This window comes from Drosophila elegans, unplaced genomic scaffold (genome assembly GCF_018152505.1).
Source record: "Drosophila elegans isolate 14027-0461.03 unplaced genomic scaffold, ASM1815250v1 contig_149, whole genome shotgun sequence".
NCBI classification, from domain to species: domain Eukaryota; kingdom Metazoa; phylum Arthropoda; class Insecta; order Diptera; family Drosophilidae; genus Drosophila; species Drosophila elegans.
In genome coordinates, this window is record NW_024545513.1 from 15,956,810 (window position 1) to 15,974,622 (window position 17,813).

Here is a 17,813-nt window from a genome sequence, read left to right on the forward strand (position 1 = left end):
ATTTATGTCTGTGTGCGAGTGGCGGGTCCGTGTGCTTGTTTATGGCGACAGCTGCTTGGCTGAGTCGTTATTGCCGCCTGTTGCTCACGATGCTCCCACTTCCTATAGGTATGTGTTCTATATAGTTATATAGCCATATAGCCGCCATGTAGCCACGCATACATAAACATGAGGCAACGGCAACGGCGACGAAGACGATGACGATGACGACGTCAGTGACCCAAAATTCAAATGCCTATGCGGGAAATGCCAGCAGGAAGTGGTGAAAAGGGCGGCGAAAGAAATGCGAAACCCAAGGAACGCAGCTCTAAAATAATCTTGAATCCAGAATATTCTCTAAAGGTCAAGAGGTGATTCTCAAAGTCATTCTAAAGATGATATCATTTAAAGTTTTTATTATAATATAATGGTTGTAGGTATTTTCAATTTTTTTTTTTTAAATTTTAAAACTATTAAGAAGTATTTCAAGAAGTTATGCACTTGAATTATATAAAAGTTCTCGTGTTTTGCCAAGTCATGTTTAAATTGGCTTTGAAAGTGTTTGTGACTCTTATCTCTTTGATAAAAGTTGGCCATTCGATTTTTATCTAGCATTTATTGCAGGTTATTCCCCTTGTCAATCACCCACTTTTATATAAGTTTATCGTTGCAGACTTTGTATGTGCAAGCTTCATCTTCTTATTTCATTCCCTGGAAATACACACAAACACACACACACACACCCACCCCCCAACGCACCCACACTTCCCCTTCGCACAGACAGCTTGTTGTCTTTGTGAGAGTGTGTGCGGTTTTTTGCTTTTAATGTGTTTGATGCTCTTAAGTCTTTTGATAAAATAAACTGAAAATCGATTTTAATTCAATAAAAATGGAAATGCTGACCCCTGTGCCTTCAAAAAGGCAGCGCCAAAAAGCCACATCTCCTGCTCTTTTAATTATCATTAATGCCACACTGAAATAACTATGAGGAATTAATTGAAAAGTGAGATAGATAAAATGTACTGTTTTAAAAAAAACATTTGATATAAAATAATTTGTTATTTACTATATTATTGTATAAATATTTCATGGAACTAATGTATTTGTGAGTGTGTTTCTATATCTAAATAATTCAAAACCCTTTTGTAAATTAAAGATTAAAATTGTATTAATGTAATTAATATTTTAAGTAGAGATTCTTACTTGATTTATTCAATAATTTAATCTTTAATCTGGTTGTAACATTTCTCTGTCTGTAGGTTTAACTTTTACTTACCTCAGACATTTTGTTTATGTTTTGTTTCCCTCGAGTTCAACGGAATTCTTCAACTTTTGTTGATGTTTCAGTTGATTGTTGTTGTTCTTGTTGTTGTTCTTGTTGTTGTTGTAGTGACTGGTGGTGGTGTATTTCTGTATTTAGTACTGCTGGTGTGTGTGGCTATGGCTGTGGCTGTAACTATAACTGTGACTGTGACTGTGACTGTGGCTATAACACTGGCCTTAGCCTTGGCCGTGGGCCAGTGTGGCGCCCGTTGCGGTTGTTGTTGTCGGCTGCTGTTCATGCAACATCCTCCGATCGCCTCGCGCCCACATGGCGTATGAGTGTTTTTGGTTGAGACCCGGCAAAGACTTGAATCGAGTTCGTTGTGCCGCTGGCTGCTGGCGCAGTTGCATCATGAATGCCTGCAACAAGTGGCCGGGCATAATAACAGCTGGCAGTGAGTGGAACGCTGCCGCCTCATGGCTGCCACATGCCTGAAACGAAGCACAAGAAGAGAACTTAGTACATGTTGGTGTATGAAAATTAAACACTGTTGAACTTTCATAACTCAAACTTTTCCAAGTCAAAGTATCCTTATGTAAAAGTTGAGTAATTGGCAATAGAAAGTTAATTTTAACTTTATTTGCTAACTATATTTCTAATCGTCAATGCATCATTTAAATTTTATAACAAAACTAATCATTTTAACAAAATTATTTTTCTATGCCCACAAAATCAAATTTGGTATATTTAAGTATACCAAACTAAACAGAAATTTTAAATATTTAAAAGTAAAAGTTGGTAGATCAAGAAACGACTTTAGATATTTCTCAATATGTTTTAGTCTTTGCGGAATCCCACTTTGTCATGAATTTCATTAAGCACCAAAACAAATTTATTTTATGCTAACTAGGCCTCATTTTCTATAAAGTTTTTGATGCATACTGTAAAATAAACAAGACCATGCAATCAAGTTACGTGAAACCATGAATAAAATAATTGCGTTTCTTAAATAATAATGTTGATAAACTAACTAGGAGACAGTGATCTGATATTGTTTAAATTATTCGTTTCTCTTTGTGTAAGAACAACTCGATCTGGAGTTAATCAATCAATGATCGAGCGATCAATCAGTCAAACAATCAGTCAGCACACACTGAGATACCTGTTTTGATCGAAGGTGGAGGGGGGAGCAGAGGGATACAGTGGGGTACAGTGGGGTACAGTGGGGAGGGAGGTGGGGGTTCCGGTGACAGGGGGACAGTTGACGACCTTAGTGACGAGTTCAAGAATCTTTCGGTGATAAATTTCAAGTTTTGTTTTTTCGCTGGCTTTGCGTTCGTCGATAATCGTTGTCGGCTGTATGTCTGGCTTTTAGAGACAGGTAGAAATATAGATATATATATATATATATATTATATATAGTAATAGAGAGGAAAGAGTTAAAGCTAGATAGATACTCAGAAATTGAGATAGTGAGAAAATCGTGCAAGGCCCAACTTTGACTGAACCAATTTGACTTGACTTTGATTTAATTTGTCGCCGCTTTTAATTAGCATCTGGTCGCTTTTCCAATTCCCCTATTCTCCGATTCTCCGATTCTCCACTTCTCAATTCTCTTCTCCCTTGTCAACCTCCATCACAGCCAAGTACTCATCTTATGTATCAAGTTGTTTGTCAGTTTTTATCATCGCTCAACAAAACTTATTATCCCAGCTATTTCACAAACTTTGGCTCGGCGAAAAACTTCAGACATCATGGGACAGGGGTGAGAAAATAACACTTTTCGAGTATCTGATATATGAGCTAATAAAGTTGAGCCGATTTCCTCTGACATAGTTTGGATAAAACTCTGTCAGGTTGGTACTTTTGAAAAGTGCGATAAGTACATTATTCACTTTTCGGAAGATTGCAATCTAAATAAGGTTATAACTGCGTTTACTGACTTTGAATAAATAAATAAATAAAATAAAAATAAAAAGTATCTACCTAACGCAGTTTATTAGTCAGCAAGCTTGGCATTTTGATTAATAAAAACCTATCCCAAATTTGAAAAACTGTTTAAAACAGTTTTTTAGATTTGCGGAAAATGAGAAATAATTGACAGGTAGCATGCAAAATTGTTTGAAGTCTATGCCACACGAATTTTTCGTGTGTTTGAGTATGTTCGACTTATGACTTGACCGCGTTTTCATCTTGCTCTCATTCGATTTAACAAATAAATTAAATCAAATAAATTCATTTCATTTTGTTTTAAGTACATACTAATATATAAAAAATTATCAAAGCACATTGAAATTTGTGAAAGTTTTTAACAAATGTAAAGAGAAATAATATAATAATAATTTATAATATAATATAATACAAACAGTATTTACCTCAAAAGTTTGTTAGTGAACACACTGTCAATTTAGTTAAAAGAAAACACGGTAACTTTTCGAAACTTTTAAAAACAGACTTTTCGATTTTAATTTGTAGAAATATGGATAATTAACAGGGGGACATTTTGTAACATACTTTCCCCCGAAAACATGCAAAATTGATATAATCAATTGCCGCTGTCGCATTTTATGCGTAAACCCACACAATTCATGAACATAATCATGTGATGGGCCATGTAAGCGGGCTCAGGGTGCAAAGTTGCGTAAAGTCCGCTTAGTCCGCTTATCCTTACCAACTCAACTCCCCGCAGCATTTTGGTTCGCCCCCTGGACAGCGGGAAGCCCTCATCCGACAAACGGAGATGGTAATCGGGGCACACATAATGCATAATAATGGCCCAACGATAATGATGATGTGCGCATGAATCCCGCTTGTTTGGCGGCTTCCGCTCGAGGGGAAAAAACATGCGGGTGATTGTGGGTGGAAGGTCGCCGCAGGGGCAATAATCATATAATGATACTGCCGACAAATTCCGCTAAGCTCGTCAATTCTACTAAAGTAGTTGAACTTTAAATCAATTGAAGTAATTTTCTCTTTGAGAACTATTAGGTGAACATTGTTGTTTTTTTGATTTATTTATATAAGAAGGCCATTGTCAAGTCAGATACATATTAATTTTAAGTTCTGTATTAGTATTTCCATGGCATTATTAAAATAGACAGATTTAAGCCAAGAAATTCCAAAAATAAATTATAACATTTTAATTCAATAAAAACTTTAGGTTACGGTTTCTGTCTTTTATAAATCAAGTTAATAAAATTGAAAAAAATCAATTGTGAAAAATCGAAAAACTATTTTCAATTAACTTGGCAACCATATTTCCAAGAAAATTAAAGACTTGTTGAAAAATTGGTCTTTGATGCTAAACTTTTTATGAATGGCTGAAATTTTGGCGTGCAACTTTAACTATTTGTTTATCATTAATTTAGACTACATCAAAAAGCACAGGGGAAAATAAAACCCACAAAACGAAAAGTTCTGGTGAATATTTTCGGCATAGAAATGTTCGCAGGGGAATTGTCGATGTTAAAATTACTACTGGTACCGGGAGTGTAGAATGTAAAAAACCGAAAGCAGGGAGTCATAACAAAATTTAAGGAATGCCAGCAATTCCAGGAATTATTTGCACTCTGACCAGCTTGAAATTCGAATGTCACAAATGCTTGTACAAGTCCCTTAACCCCACCGCTGTCCCTCCGATCATTTTATTTTCATTTTGCGCCAATTGCGACGAAATTTAAGCCCTGGCCAACAACGAAATTGTAGCCGAACAAGAGTGCCAAAAAGTCAAATAAAGACAGACATTCTCGCACACAAAAATTCAAAAGAACGACATCTGCGACATCATCCGAAAAAAAAGGGAAAAGTGTTCTTCGAAAGAATATTTAGAAATCCTTTTTGTGGGCGAAAGTACTTTCAGAGATTTTGGGGGAAAGGCTTTCGGAATGGTTTGGTTAAGCTACAAAGTTAGGTCCTTTGTTTACTGTCTTATGCTCAAAGTTTGAATAAATTGTTATGACATTATGCTGTGGTTTAAGTTTCTTGATTTTAACCAATTTACACAATATTTCTTCGAATTTACATTTATTACGCTTTTAGCTTGCTAACATATTGACAGATTTTTTAATTTTTTAATGGTTTGATGTTTTTTTTTAATTTTAATTTAAGCTATATGAAACGTGTGTATGTATTTTGTTTGTATCTTTCTTTATGATTCCTTAGTACTTAATAATTATAGTAACCTTAATATGCCTAATTGACAATTATATAGTTTCAACCCACTTGCTTTGCATTAATTTTAATGTTCATTTCAAACAGTGGGTACTTAAAATCCGATTTAATAGATAACTGAGGTTCTGCCTTTTATGACTGACAAATATTGCTTTTGCCACGCCCCCAAAAGGTCTGCCCGCCCTCCCCAGTTTTTTTTTTTTATCATTCGAAGGTGTTTCTGGTGATGATGTTAATGACATGGCTGCTGCTGTTGCTGATGTTGCTGACGATTGTGTTGCTGCTGGTGCTCTTGTTGCTCTGGGAGATCGGAGTATCGGGTATCGGGGATCCAAGCACTGAAGTGCCGGCATTAACAAGTGCAAACACTTCCTTCCTGTCGATTTAGCTGTGTCATTGTCCGAGATTCATCTCTGACATTGCCAGCAGCAGCATTATCATAATTATTTATTGTAAATCGTTCGCATGCAAAGGAGAGCGATTACTTCCTGTTTTTTTTTTCCATGTATATGTATATGTACATTAATATATATATTTTATGGTGCAGCTGGGAAGATGCCAAGATCGGTGGCGGTATCGCTCGGATGTCTCGGATTACGGCACTTGCTCTGCCGGTTTGCCGGCACTTGGCGGGCTTCCCTTCTTGCCGAGATGCCAATGTCAAGCCGAGATCTCCCCACGCGATATATGTGCATATATATATAGTATATAGTGTATAGTATATGTGACAGCCGTCGTCTGCTCAGTGTCTGCGTCGTAATTAATTTGTATCAGCAGCTGATTGCTGTTGTTGCTGGCGGTATTGCTGTTGCTGCAATTGATGTTGCTGTTGTACTTGTCACGCCTACAGCTCATTGTAACGGTGGTGCAACTAGCTCAGTTATTCAAGTTTTTCCCCCACTATCCAGTCTTTTGTCTGTCTCCACACAGGGAAAAAAAATAGTCATATCTATCCGAAGGAAATATATTTTAAAATTTCAATGTCAAAACAAACCAATGATGCATGTCACCGAATAACAAATAAAAACAATGTAATCCATTTATCCATTTAAGTTGAATTAAGTAAAAGTGTTCTCTTTATTTCCAGTGCATTCACTTACATTCCTCACCGTCTTATGACGCATAGACAAAACAGAAATAACAGCAGCAACTGCAGTAGATAGAACTCGATTCCATGTTGTTTATACAATATTTATAGGGGGATTATGTCATTTGACAAAGCGCAATTGTTTGCTCATTTACAGCTCCGATATCGGGCATTTGAATGAACCCCGTCTGCAACAAGTGCCGAGTGTTAAGTGCCAAGTGCAACAGCAGGAAGCAGACGCCCAGATACCATTAGTATTTATATGATTATATATTTACAAATATATCTGTGTGAAGTCCCAAAGTTCGACAATGCAATCGCAATTTGTTGTGTGCAGATCGATTACGGTTGATAAATGCGACGTAAAGACTTTGATACTTCTTGTCTGGCCCCATGAAATGTGGTAACAAAGTTATTGCTATTGTTATTGTTATTTAAGCATGAAGATCCATTAGGTAAGAGAGCTGAAAACTGCAGTTCGGAAAAGAAAATTCTGTTGTACCAAAACTGCTATCTTAAGAAAGCTTTTAAGAATGATTTAGTGATTCAAAAATATGTTTTGCCGAAATTTGACTAGTTTTAAATAATTTGAAAGATTTTCTTCCATTGCATTTATATTAATGCTAATATATATAGCAACGACATCAGGTCGTTTATAATGCTTTTTGACCAAAGCGAAACTCCAATAGAGCAGTTTTCCCAAAACGATTCTGAAGCTGATTGTCCCACTTGTTGATGTCTATTAGTAACGTGATGTTGCCGCTGTGTTGTTGCTGCTGTGATGTTGCTGTTGCAGTTGCAGAAATGTGTGCTAAACGCATGCCACATTCTGATTTCGCAATGTGCGGCTTTTTTGGCTTTTGCGGCTTGTGCGCCGTGATTATGCACAAATTGCTCATTAACATTCGATATGATACAAGATACTCGTTGGATGCAAGTGTCGGTGTATGTGTGGCCCATTAGCTTCAGCCAAAGTCATCGTCATCGTCATCATCATCAGCTAACGCAGACGTATGCATACGCTGGCAAAAACTTTATTCTTTGTTTTTGAAATTGAAAAACTTTTTCTAAGGCACAGAAATTGCTGCTCTATTGTAAAAGAAAACAGCGTCTTAGAAACTTTAACCAAACGAAATTAATGAAATTAAATTAAACTTAAAGTATTTTCTTTTTGTAAAATATATGCATTGATTTTCCAAGTTATGTACATTTAAGTTTTGATTGTTTATCTGCAAGCTTACTTATATAAGTGTGTTTAAGCTGAAAAGTTTGACCTATTTTCGGCAGTGTGGCTTAACAATGAGTGGTCGACTTTGCCACTGAACTGATTCCGATTCCTACTCTCTGGTCCTCAAGGCAGAATCACAATCACGATGAGTGCGGCAGACAGTGAACACTCTATAAATATTTAAAGTGAGTTACGTACACTTCTTTGTCTTTGTTTGTCTGCGACATGTGTGCCTATATTCACGACTGAGTATATGGAAACTGAAACTGCATTCACGTATAATCACTAGCTAAGCCCCAGACTTAGCCAGACGACTAAGACTAAGAACAAAAGTCAATGCAGCTGTTTTCCTAATTGAGGCCAGGGGCGTGGCCCACGTGGGCTTTACCCAGAACAATGAAAATTGTAATTGTGGCCAAGTAAACCCCCAATTGTAAGGCGTAAAAAACTGTGTAGCCGGTCAATAGCTCTCTATAATTATCAAGAAAAAAATTAATTATGGAAGAAAACTGAGCAAACAAATGGGGGCTCGGATTTAGCACTGGCATATCGTTAGTTAAGCAAACGTGGCATATTCGGATGAGCGGGTGGGGGATAATAGAAAATAAAAAATAAAAATAAAACATATACGGGTGATATTCACTAGTACTAACCCACCGGGGTGGAAAAGATAATCAACTGATCATGCCGTGTAGTAATTACCCCTAAATGCGAATGGAAACATTTTGTATTTTTATGAGGCACACGGTGGCTGGCGAGACAATTTGTTTATGGATCGAGATCGGACCAGATCGGTGCGTTGATTGCTTTATTCGCGGCGGAAAGTTCTCCATCAGCCATCGGTTCCATCAAAGCATCATCATCGTAATGATAAGCAGAGCCATCAACAGCTTGATTAGTGCTAATCATCCGCCACATGCCGAGAGCCCAGAAAAATTCCAGGGGATTGAAACGGAAGGAGATGCAGTTGTATAATGGGGAGAGCCAGGGTGATGGAAAAAAAAATTCTAGACCACTGTTAAGTAAGCAAATAAATAAGTGGGAAAAAATATAGAAAAAAACAAATAAAATAAAAAAAAAGAAAAATAATAAACTATATTATATAGAATTGGTTTCAAAAACGTTACTTCCCAAATGTATATAAGAACTGAAAAAAACCTAAAATAAAATTAAGCAAAGTACAACAAAAATATAAACGAAAAAACAACAGGTTGGAGATTCGTGTTGAATAAATCATCAGATGCACCACGAAAATGGTATTTCAAATGAGGACCAAGTGTCCCATAAACCGGTGTGTGAAGTTTTCCCAGCGGCCAGTTCTTTGGGAACCCCCCTATCCTCTAACACCCTTACCCCCAACCATGTTGCCTGCGGTCCTGCGCTGACCTCGACACGTCCTTGACCTCCACACGAGACACGCCCAATTCCCCTGCGACGGGCCACATGTAATTGGAAGGGGATGGACAGCTTGTTATTGTTCATGTTGCTGCCACATTAAATGGGAATTGAAAAATTCATTTTTAAACATTTGTTTACATGGTTGGAAGGAAGGGGTGTTCGTTTCTGCGAGAGGGGTGATCCGACGCTCATGAACTCTAAACACAAAGTCGAAAAGTTAAAAAGTTGAAAGACAAATAAACGACGGAAAAGTGCAAATAGGCAAAAAACGGCGGCAGCAACAACAGTAGAAGACACAGATTAACAAAAATAAACACAAACAAAAGACCCAGATAGAAAAAAACAGCCGTTGAGGGGTAATGAAATAAAGCAGAAAGAACATAAATCAAAGTCAAAACGAACTTTAAATACGCTTAACTAATTAACGTATAACTTTTACAAAACCTCTTATGCAAAGAGTTATTTAGATTAAATATCAGCTAACTTTGAGAGTGCACAACGAATCTTTGAAAATGTACCAAAGCTTATGTTACTTACTGTCATATGTTTCTAACCTGATATAAACTAATTAATAATTAAGTTTTTATTTGTTAAGAAAAATAATACAACTATTTTAATATTTTGAATTTATATAATAAAATACAAAATATATTTTCCTTATTAAAACCTTAAAATGTTTATAATATTAGATTTGTTATGAATTGATCGCATGCATTTAAGAAATATTGTATACTTGATAAAAAATCTTTTGTGTCAGGATATACGCCCAATTCATAATTGCTTTGCTTTAAAGATTTCTCTCGAAACATCAGAGTGCTAAACAGAATTGTTGTGTGATAAAATCGCTCTTCTCGCTGGAATAACATGAACATGAACAAATTTAAAACTTATTGTTGGCGCCATTGACGAGGCGTTAAAAAACATAGCAAACTTGGGCGAGTTTATTTCTGCACTTATTGTTACTTTTGCTAAATTTCTGGTTGTTTAATTTTCTGCCAATCTGCCAATTAATGGTGTTGTTTCTGTTGCTGCTGTATCGTTTAACATTTAACAATACCGATTTATTTATCTGGTTTTTTGTGCCCCGCTCTTATTGTTTATTTACATTGGCCATGTGAATTGTTATTGCGACCGTTTTTACACTGTTCAGTTTTCAATTCTCAGTTTTAAGTCGTGTTGTGATGTGCTGTGTTTTTTTTTTTTTTGTTTTTGTTTCTGCTATGTTGATTATCATTGAATTCGGGCTTCTGTTGATGTGGAAGGTTGGTGGGAGACTTTTGAGAGAATGATTTAAGGGAGTGACAGCTGTTCGAAAGTGTCTGGTCAAAACGAAAGTTAAAACGTCAGTTGCAGGAGATTTTTGGCCAAATGTAAACCGATATCCCATGGCTGCTGTCACCATGAGATCTCGAATCCTCGAGATACTCACACTGCATGCTGCAGATGCCCACGAAATGAGATCGGCTATTTTTAGTACCTTATAATTTGTACTCAAACAAACTTGATGCGGGGCGAGAAAAGTTCGCAGTTGCCCACAAATCAGATATTTTTGTATCGCCAAGTGCCACTCGGTCTGTTTACCTCAGATGTTAGCGCCCTCTGGTCCCGAATCTCGATTGAATTTAGCCAGAGACTTCCTTTCTTTCGAAGGCAACTCCCCCTGACCCACAAAGTGGACACCACCACTTTTGATTATTTGTAATTGATACTTGATCTGGTGTGGAGCGTATAAAAGCCACTTTAGGCGTTGCCATTACGTCACCTTGAGTCAGTCTCAGACTCGGATTCTGATTCAGCTTTGACTACAGATACAGATGCAGCCACAGAGATACGGATTTCGATACAGATAGACAAAGTCCGAGTTCGAGTTTGAGTTTGAGAACGAAAACCAAGCGCACAGTTACAAATTACAAGTTACACCTTCTTTTAAATGCCCTACAATTCTCCAAAGTAAAATTAACTTAAAGTGTAAGAAGTATTAAAAATTGTTTAACAAAGTTTGCTTTGTTTTTCTTAAAACTTAGTTTTAGAACTACAAAAGTTTAAATGGAAAAATGTTTTTTTGTTACATTTTTACTAAACTATTTAATACAAAAGTAATTTTAGTTGTATTATTTTTATCTTTTAATGCCTCTTACTTTAAGTACAATAAGAGAAATGAAGTACTAAAGCAAAATGTTGCTGCCGAATTGAATACATGCGACTTAAAAAGAGTATTTGCGCAGAGGAAAAAGTCCAAGCCAAATCTCAATGAAGCCAAAAAGAGACATCTATTTCGGTTCAACTGTGATCGGGAGTTGAAATCGCGACGACAGCGACAGCAGCAACATCAAACACGGCAGCAACATCAACAGTAGCAACAACAATCAAGTTGTCTTTGCACACGGAAGAAATAAATATAATGTTTAGATTTATATTTAATGCAAAATATATAAATTATACTTGGGTAAATTAAAAATTAATGATACAAGAAAAAAATATATTTATATTTCCGACAACAAAAGTACAAAACGGCTTTTTTAGTATTATTGCATTCTGTAATTTATGTAATAAATAAAGACAGTCAGTAGATTTTTGTTTGACATTACTTTTGATATCATTAATTACATATAGTTCCTTTCGTTTTTATTTGTTTTCAGTGCATCATTTTCAAATGAAGACCAAAACAGCTGTTTGGGTTTTGATTTTGATTATTTAGAGCTGCTTTCGAGACTCTATTGCTGTTTGACGCTCTTCACGCTTCGGAAATTTGTTCGAGAGATTTTCAACGACAAAGTCTGAAAACTGAAACTGGTCTGGCCACCCTCCCCCTTCGGTCCCGCCCCTTTTCGCCCCGCCAGCTTACTCTCATGTATGTGTGAGTGCTGAAAAGAAAAACATAAATTTTATACGAGTAATTTAAAAATTCATACAACAGTTCAGCAAAGCCAACCGACAAAAAAAATAACGCTGTGTATTATTTTATTTATTTGATTTGCCTGCTGCTGTTTTTGTCGCTGCGACTGCCACTGCCACTACCACTACCACTGCCGCTGCTGCTGCTTAATTAATCAGTTTTAATTTTAATTTTCCATAAATAAAAGCAGCAAATTGTGGCCCATTGTTGCCGACCAACAATACCATGAAAAGTTGAATGTCAAAATGGGAGCAACCCTTGAAGGGTCCACAAAATGCATGGAATAAACCTCAAAAAGTGGGTGATTTCATTGTTGTTGCTTTTTTTCGTCTTTCCTTGCCAGTTGTTTTTTTTTTTGTTTGTGGCAAGGACCTCAACGCACGAGCAGCAGCAAATGTCCTGCGGTAATAAAGTGAAAAACGAAACTCTTGGCGAGATGTGAGATGTGAGCCAGGGAAAAAGGGGAAAAAGGGGAAAAAGGAGACACCTTTTCCCTTGTGAACACAAGCAGAAGAAACTGGGGAAAAACCTGCTGCAAGGAAATGCATTTGAATGGACTCCAACTCAGCTGGGATCAGCAGGGGAAAATAGCACAGTCGGGAATTCCCCGAGGGGCTACGGAAAATTCGTTCATGGCAGCTGATATACAGGTGCACAGCAACAAGATACTAGCTTTAAGTTTAGTGGGTTACTTTGCCTCAAAAAAAAAAAAAAAACAGCTACAATGCGTCACGGAAAAAGCCGTGTTAGTCAAAAAATACACTTGACTTTAAAATAATAGAAGAACATTCATACTTTTCAAAATGAAAAATCATTCATTTACTTGACCAGTACTAAAAAATAAAATAGATTTAAAAAATATTAGTTTTCTTTATTAGTTTTTAAAACTCAGCTTATATTAAAAAGTATTTGGGCCTTCTAACAAACTATTATATTGATCACAGCTGTATGCCAACATTAATATCAAATCGTTTATCAATCGGTTTGTAACATTTATTTTTTTCTCTATAAATCAAAAATGTATTAACTTTTATGCTATCATTAAGTAAATACAATATGTCAGAGAATATGGCGATCCTTCTTATTGAAAAAATGATAAGACCGCATATCTATGGAATAGATTCCACAATTGAAAGATTGATACGATTTTAAATCAACTCGGCATATCGTATGATGTTTATTCCAAAAACTCGCGTTAGGAATCTTTACGCAGAGGTGTTTATGCCTTGGATTGTATGTGGGGTTAGTAAATTAAGCAAAGTATTTAATTTTATCTGGATAATACCAGATGAGCATCTGCATTCTCAATGCCAAAATGAGGTTATATTAGAATAACACTTGATAAATATCCAATAAACTTTTATATTTATTAAATGAGTTCTTTTTGAACTGGTTTCTTTAGTGCAAAGAAATATTTTAAGAGGGTAATATATGATTTGTTGAGCACAGTAATATAGTAAGAAGTGATTTTAATGGATTAATAATAAACAAATCTGCCATTATTAAAAAGTCTGTAAATTCCTTTGATGTTATTAACGTCAAAACTCTTTTGATTAACATAAACAGAAGATTTGTATAAAACAGTAGTTATAATAATAAAAGGAATCTTGATGCATAGTGAATTTTCTTAGCGATTACTCTGCCCGTTCAAAATGTTCAAAGGGAAAGATATAAAGCATATTTAACCACTTAACCCTTCCCCCGGAAAAATGTTAAGTTACAGTTCTGCTCTAGGCGGCCTTTGTTTGTTACTTTTTCTGTTTGACGTCTGCTGCAGTTGCATCATTCAGAACAATTTCCACTTGTCTAGATTGCTTAAGAAGAACCTTTTCACTGCCCTTATCCCTCCTTTCCAAGGCCCGGCGGCCCCTTAACCCCCTAGAAGGCCCCGCCCCTGTCGCTTATACCCCCGCTTAACCCCACTGATGCATGGACTGTCAAAGCGTCAAGCGTTTTGTTTGGTATTGAAATTCTAGACAAGATTGCGCTTAACTGCACTCCGCCCCGGGGAATGCGATAGCAACTACGTTTAGTTCAGAGATACATCCATGGAATGCAATTTTCAACCACGAGGGGTTAAGAGGGGCATCTGTTTCCGGGGGCTCTCAATCAATACTCGTGGCCTGTTAGCACACCAGACATACGAGCAATTCTCGGTCATAACCCACTACCCCACAAAATTCCGCCACGTTCGCTCCTCTTTTTTTCAGGATGCTGCATCGCAGCTCCTGGCCATTAACCCACTGAAGGCCAAGAGCAAAACAATTTCGCCATCGATGAAGAAGCACCACTCTAAATCCTGCACTCCCAAAAAAACGAACCCCACTTCATCATCCCCCTTTTTTTTGGTTTTGGCTAAAGCTTTTGTTTTTTTTATGGACGGGGCAGGGGTCGATTGTAAGTCGACAACAATAAGCTGCAAAAAGGCATTTAGTTAGCAGGTTGCGAATATCTAACATCCAATAATCATAGTATTCTGGTGTTAACATAAATATGAAATTCTATCTTCATCTTGGAAATGCAAACAAATATATATTATCATATGGCTTAGGAAAAAAATCAAAAAAAAAACTACATTCTTCTATTTTTTTAGCACATTTTTGAAGATAACAATTTTAAGCTATAAATAAGTTAATCAGTTGAGTTTGGTAAAAAAAATTATATGTTAATCTTAAGCCGGAAAAATTAAATTGTATTTATATTATTTTTTAGATGGCGAAGTGTCTTATTATTAAGATCCTTAAGAATTTTATGTTAATTTTTCCAAAGATAAAATATCTTTAATTTTCGCAGGGTAGCATTTTGTGGGTGGCCAAATGGAAAAGGGAGCGAAGAACAAATGTAGGTGGTTAAAAATTCTTTATGGGCTTTCAGACTAAAACCTTTGACTGCGTTTTTTTTTTTTTTTTTGCCAACTGTGTTTTGAGTCGGAGTGATAGGGAGAGAAGCTGAGAAAGAGAGGGAACGTGATCTTTAACTTTAAGCCTGGTATGAGGTAATAAAAAAGAACAAAAATAAAGAGAGAAAGGGTCTCTCACGTTCTCTTTTTATACTTCGTGCATTTGGAATACAAGGGTATATTGTAATGGTCAAAAGTTATGAAATCGAGTTTTGTATCGAATTGTACCAATTATCGTTCTAATATCAGAGTCTAAGAACTCTTCAACTTAATATTGTATACATTGTGAACTATCATATTCAAGCTGCCAGCAAAAGTTTTAAAATGCAGACTTTTAAGAATCACAAGTTTTGTTGCAACTCAAAATATAAAAAAAAATTTTACAATGTGGATATTTTAAATTGAAGTGTTTCTAGCACCCTCGCGTATGCAACGCATTTATTTGGAGACATTGGGGTATCCGAAAGTCGTTACTCCGGTTGTAGCATTCCTTTTCAATCTCTCTCTTTCTCTCACTCTCTGTGTTCCCTTTGCCGGCGGTTCAAGAAGAAGATCGAGAAGAGGAGGAACTCGAAGATCGCTTGCAGTTTTCTGTATCTCCCAAACGCTGCCGACGTCGACGTCAGCAGCGCACTTGTAGAGTGCACCGAATTAAATTGAAAGTCGAACAATAACAATAACAATAACAAATAACAACAAATGAACTTGACTCTCGATTTCCCAAATGTAAATTCCTATATGTTATTCACTTACTTGTTTTGCCTCCTTTATTTTTTTTTTGTTCTGCCAAAAACACAAAGCAGAGATCTCGAACAAAAAAAAAGACAAAAATCAAAACAAGAGTCGAACTAATTAAAAAGCAAACAAACTAATACACACACGCACGCACAGTAAAAAAAAGTGAAAACAAAAAAACAACTATTTTGTTCAACCACGTTTTAGTTGTTGTTATTATGATTTTTTGGGTTTTTGTATTGCACGAAATAATATGGCAAAGAAATAATTCCAAACACACGCGCTCAAAATTTAATAGTCAACTTTGGTTGTTGTTGTTGTATCTGCTGTTCTTATCACACGTTCTACTGTTTTTTTTTTTAGTTTTGTTTGGTCTAAGATTGGTTTTAGTAGTTTCAGTTTTGTTTTTGGAATTTTTGTTTTCAGTTTTGAGTTTTCCCGCCGAGCGTCCGCCACCCGCGACTTCGAAGTTCGGAATGAAATTTGGAACGGAATCGCATCGAAGCAAAAGGCAGCGAACCAAGCGACGCACAGTGGGCCAAAGACATAGAAACCCACAAATAAATTGTAATTGTATTGTAATTGGAATTTAAAATGTTATCAATAGCTCAATTTTTATTTTTACAAAAAAATTGAAAAATAACAATAACAATAAGTAGGTGGTGTTTAAAATCTGAGTATTACATCGTTCCTTAACTGTAATGTTCTCAATTTAAATTACAAATGAAAAAATTGTGAGTCTTTTGAATTTGTATCTGCTTTTGAAATTAGCCACCTTCTCTATATGAAAAATAAAAAGCACCCAGAGCTCAAACCAATTTATTGATAATTTATTGTTGTTCATAAAATAACGAATAAAATTTAAACGTTGCGAAAGGAGTTTGAGAATCTTAAAACTTATAATAGACTTAATCGAACAGAAAAAAAGTAATTGATGCTAAAATTTGATAGCAATTATCAACTTGTAAAACGACTCACTGTGCAGCGTTGCGAACAAAACACAACAGGTTCGAAGGCAAGTTCGGTTCGATGTGGCGATTCGAACCTAGTTTGAAGGTTGAATCGCTGCAGTGCCCTCGAACAGAAATGTTGCATCCGCCGGCTCAGGGCAAGTAAAGTTACAACAAAAAAAAAAGTTAAAAAAAAAATAAAAAATTCGAAAAATTTTTAAACTTTTTCCAAAAATTGTATTTGGGTAAAAAATGAAACTGGTATTAGTTCGAATGCAAGAGATGTGAAAACGTGATGTTGAAAAGCGGATTTAATTATTTTCAAAATATACATAACTCGATTTCCGCCTGACTGTTGACTTCAAACCACACGAAAGACGTGAAACAAAAATCCCAAACTTATTAGCTATCCAACCCGAATCAACTGACGACAGGATGTGACCCACGACACTGATTGGGATTATGGTTATGATCCAATTTGGGACTCCAAAAGAGTAGAGAATGTTAATCAGCGGCCAATTAGCCGCCTGTTCAGCAGTTTTCGGGATCAAGAATCCAGTATTATACGAGGAACCCAATGGGTGCAAATAACGTTACTGCAAAAGGGTAGCAGAGCGAATGCGTGATTTAAGGTTTTGTTATAAATATATTTTAATTACATATTATAATTTAGCTTACATATTTTAATTTCGCATTTATTCCATTGTTTATACAAAAAATTTAGATCAACTTTAAAAAAGGAGCACAGTTTCCCGATTTCCGTTCATCAGAGTTTGCCTCGATGCGAATAAAAAACCCTTTCTGTCATTCTCTGTGTCTTATAAATCTCCGAGGCTGTCGAATTGAGGACTTACCCCAGTTGCCCCTTTCACGCCGATATTGTTGGCCATAATTCCTAGAAACTTTGCCATCCTGTCAATTAGACGAAGTCAACAATTGCAGTTATCCCTGGCCCTCGGTTTCTATCGCTTCTTGGCATGCCATGCCAATGTCGCGCCCGTTCTTCCCACTTTTTGTTAACCATTTTTCCTGACACTGGGCAAACTCATTGCGCAGTAAATTAAAAGACTCTGTGCGGTAGCAGTAGCATCTGCATGAAAAACGGGCAAAATCAGGTCAATTCGAAGGGCATTGAAAGACTAGACTTTGGCTCTCATTTAATATACATACATATGAACGAATATACATTACAAAAAGTAATAGCCGT

The 17,813-nt window shown here is 36.2% G+C and overlaps 1 protein-coding gene across 1 annotated transcript in view; it reads right to left on the reverse strand.

The window, feature by feature from the left end:
• LOC108137623 (adenylate cyclase type 9) overlaps positions 1-16,119 on the reverse strand; it is a 47,746-nt gene extending 31,627 nt beyond the window's left edge. The window contains exons 1-2 of the mRNA XM_017259394.2: positions 15,675-16,119; positions 1,256-1,734 (exon numbers count right to left, since the gene is read on the reverse strand). Of these exons, the coding sequence (XP_017114883.2) occupies positions 1,256-1,264 (9 nt within the window). The 5' untranslated portion in view covers positions 1,265-1,734; positions 15,675-16,119. The remainder of the gene's footprint in view (positions 1-1,255; positions 1,735-15,674) is intronic.
• Between the last annotated feature and the right edge of the window lie 1,694 nt (positions 16,120-17,813).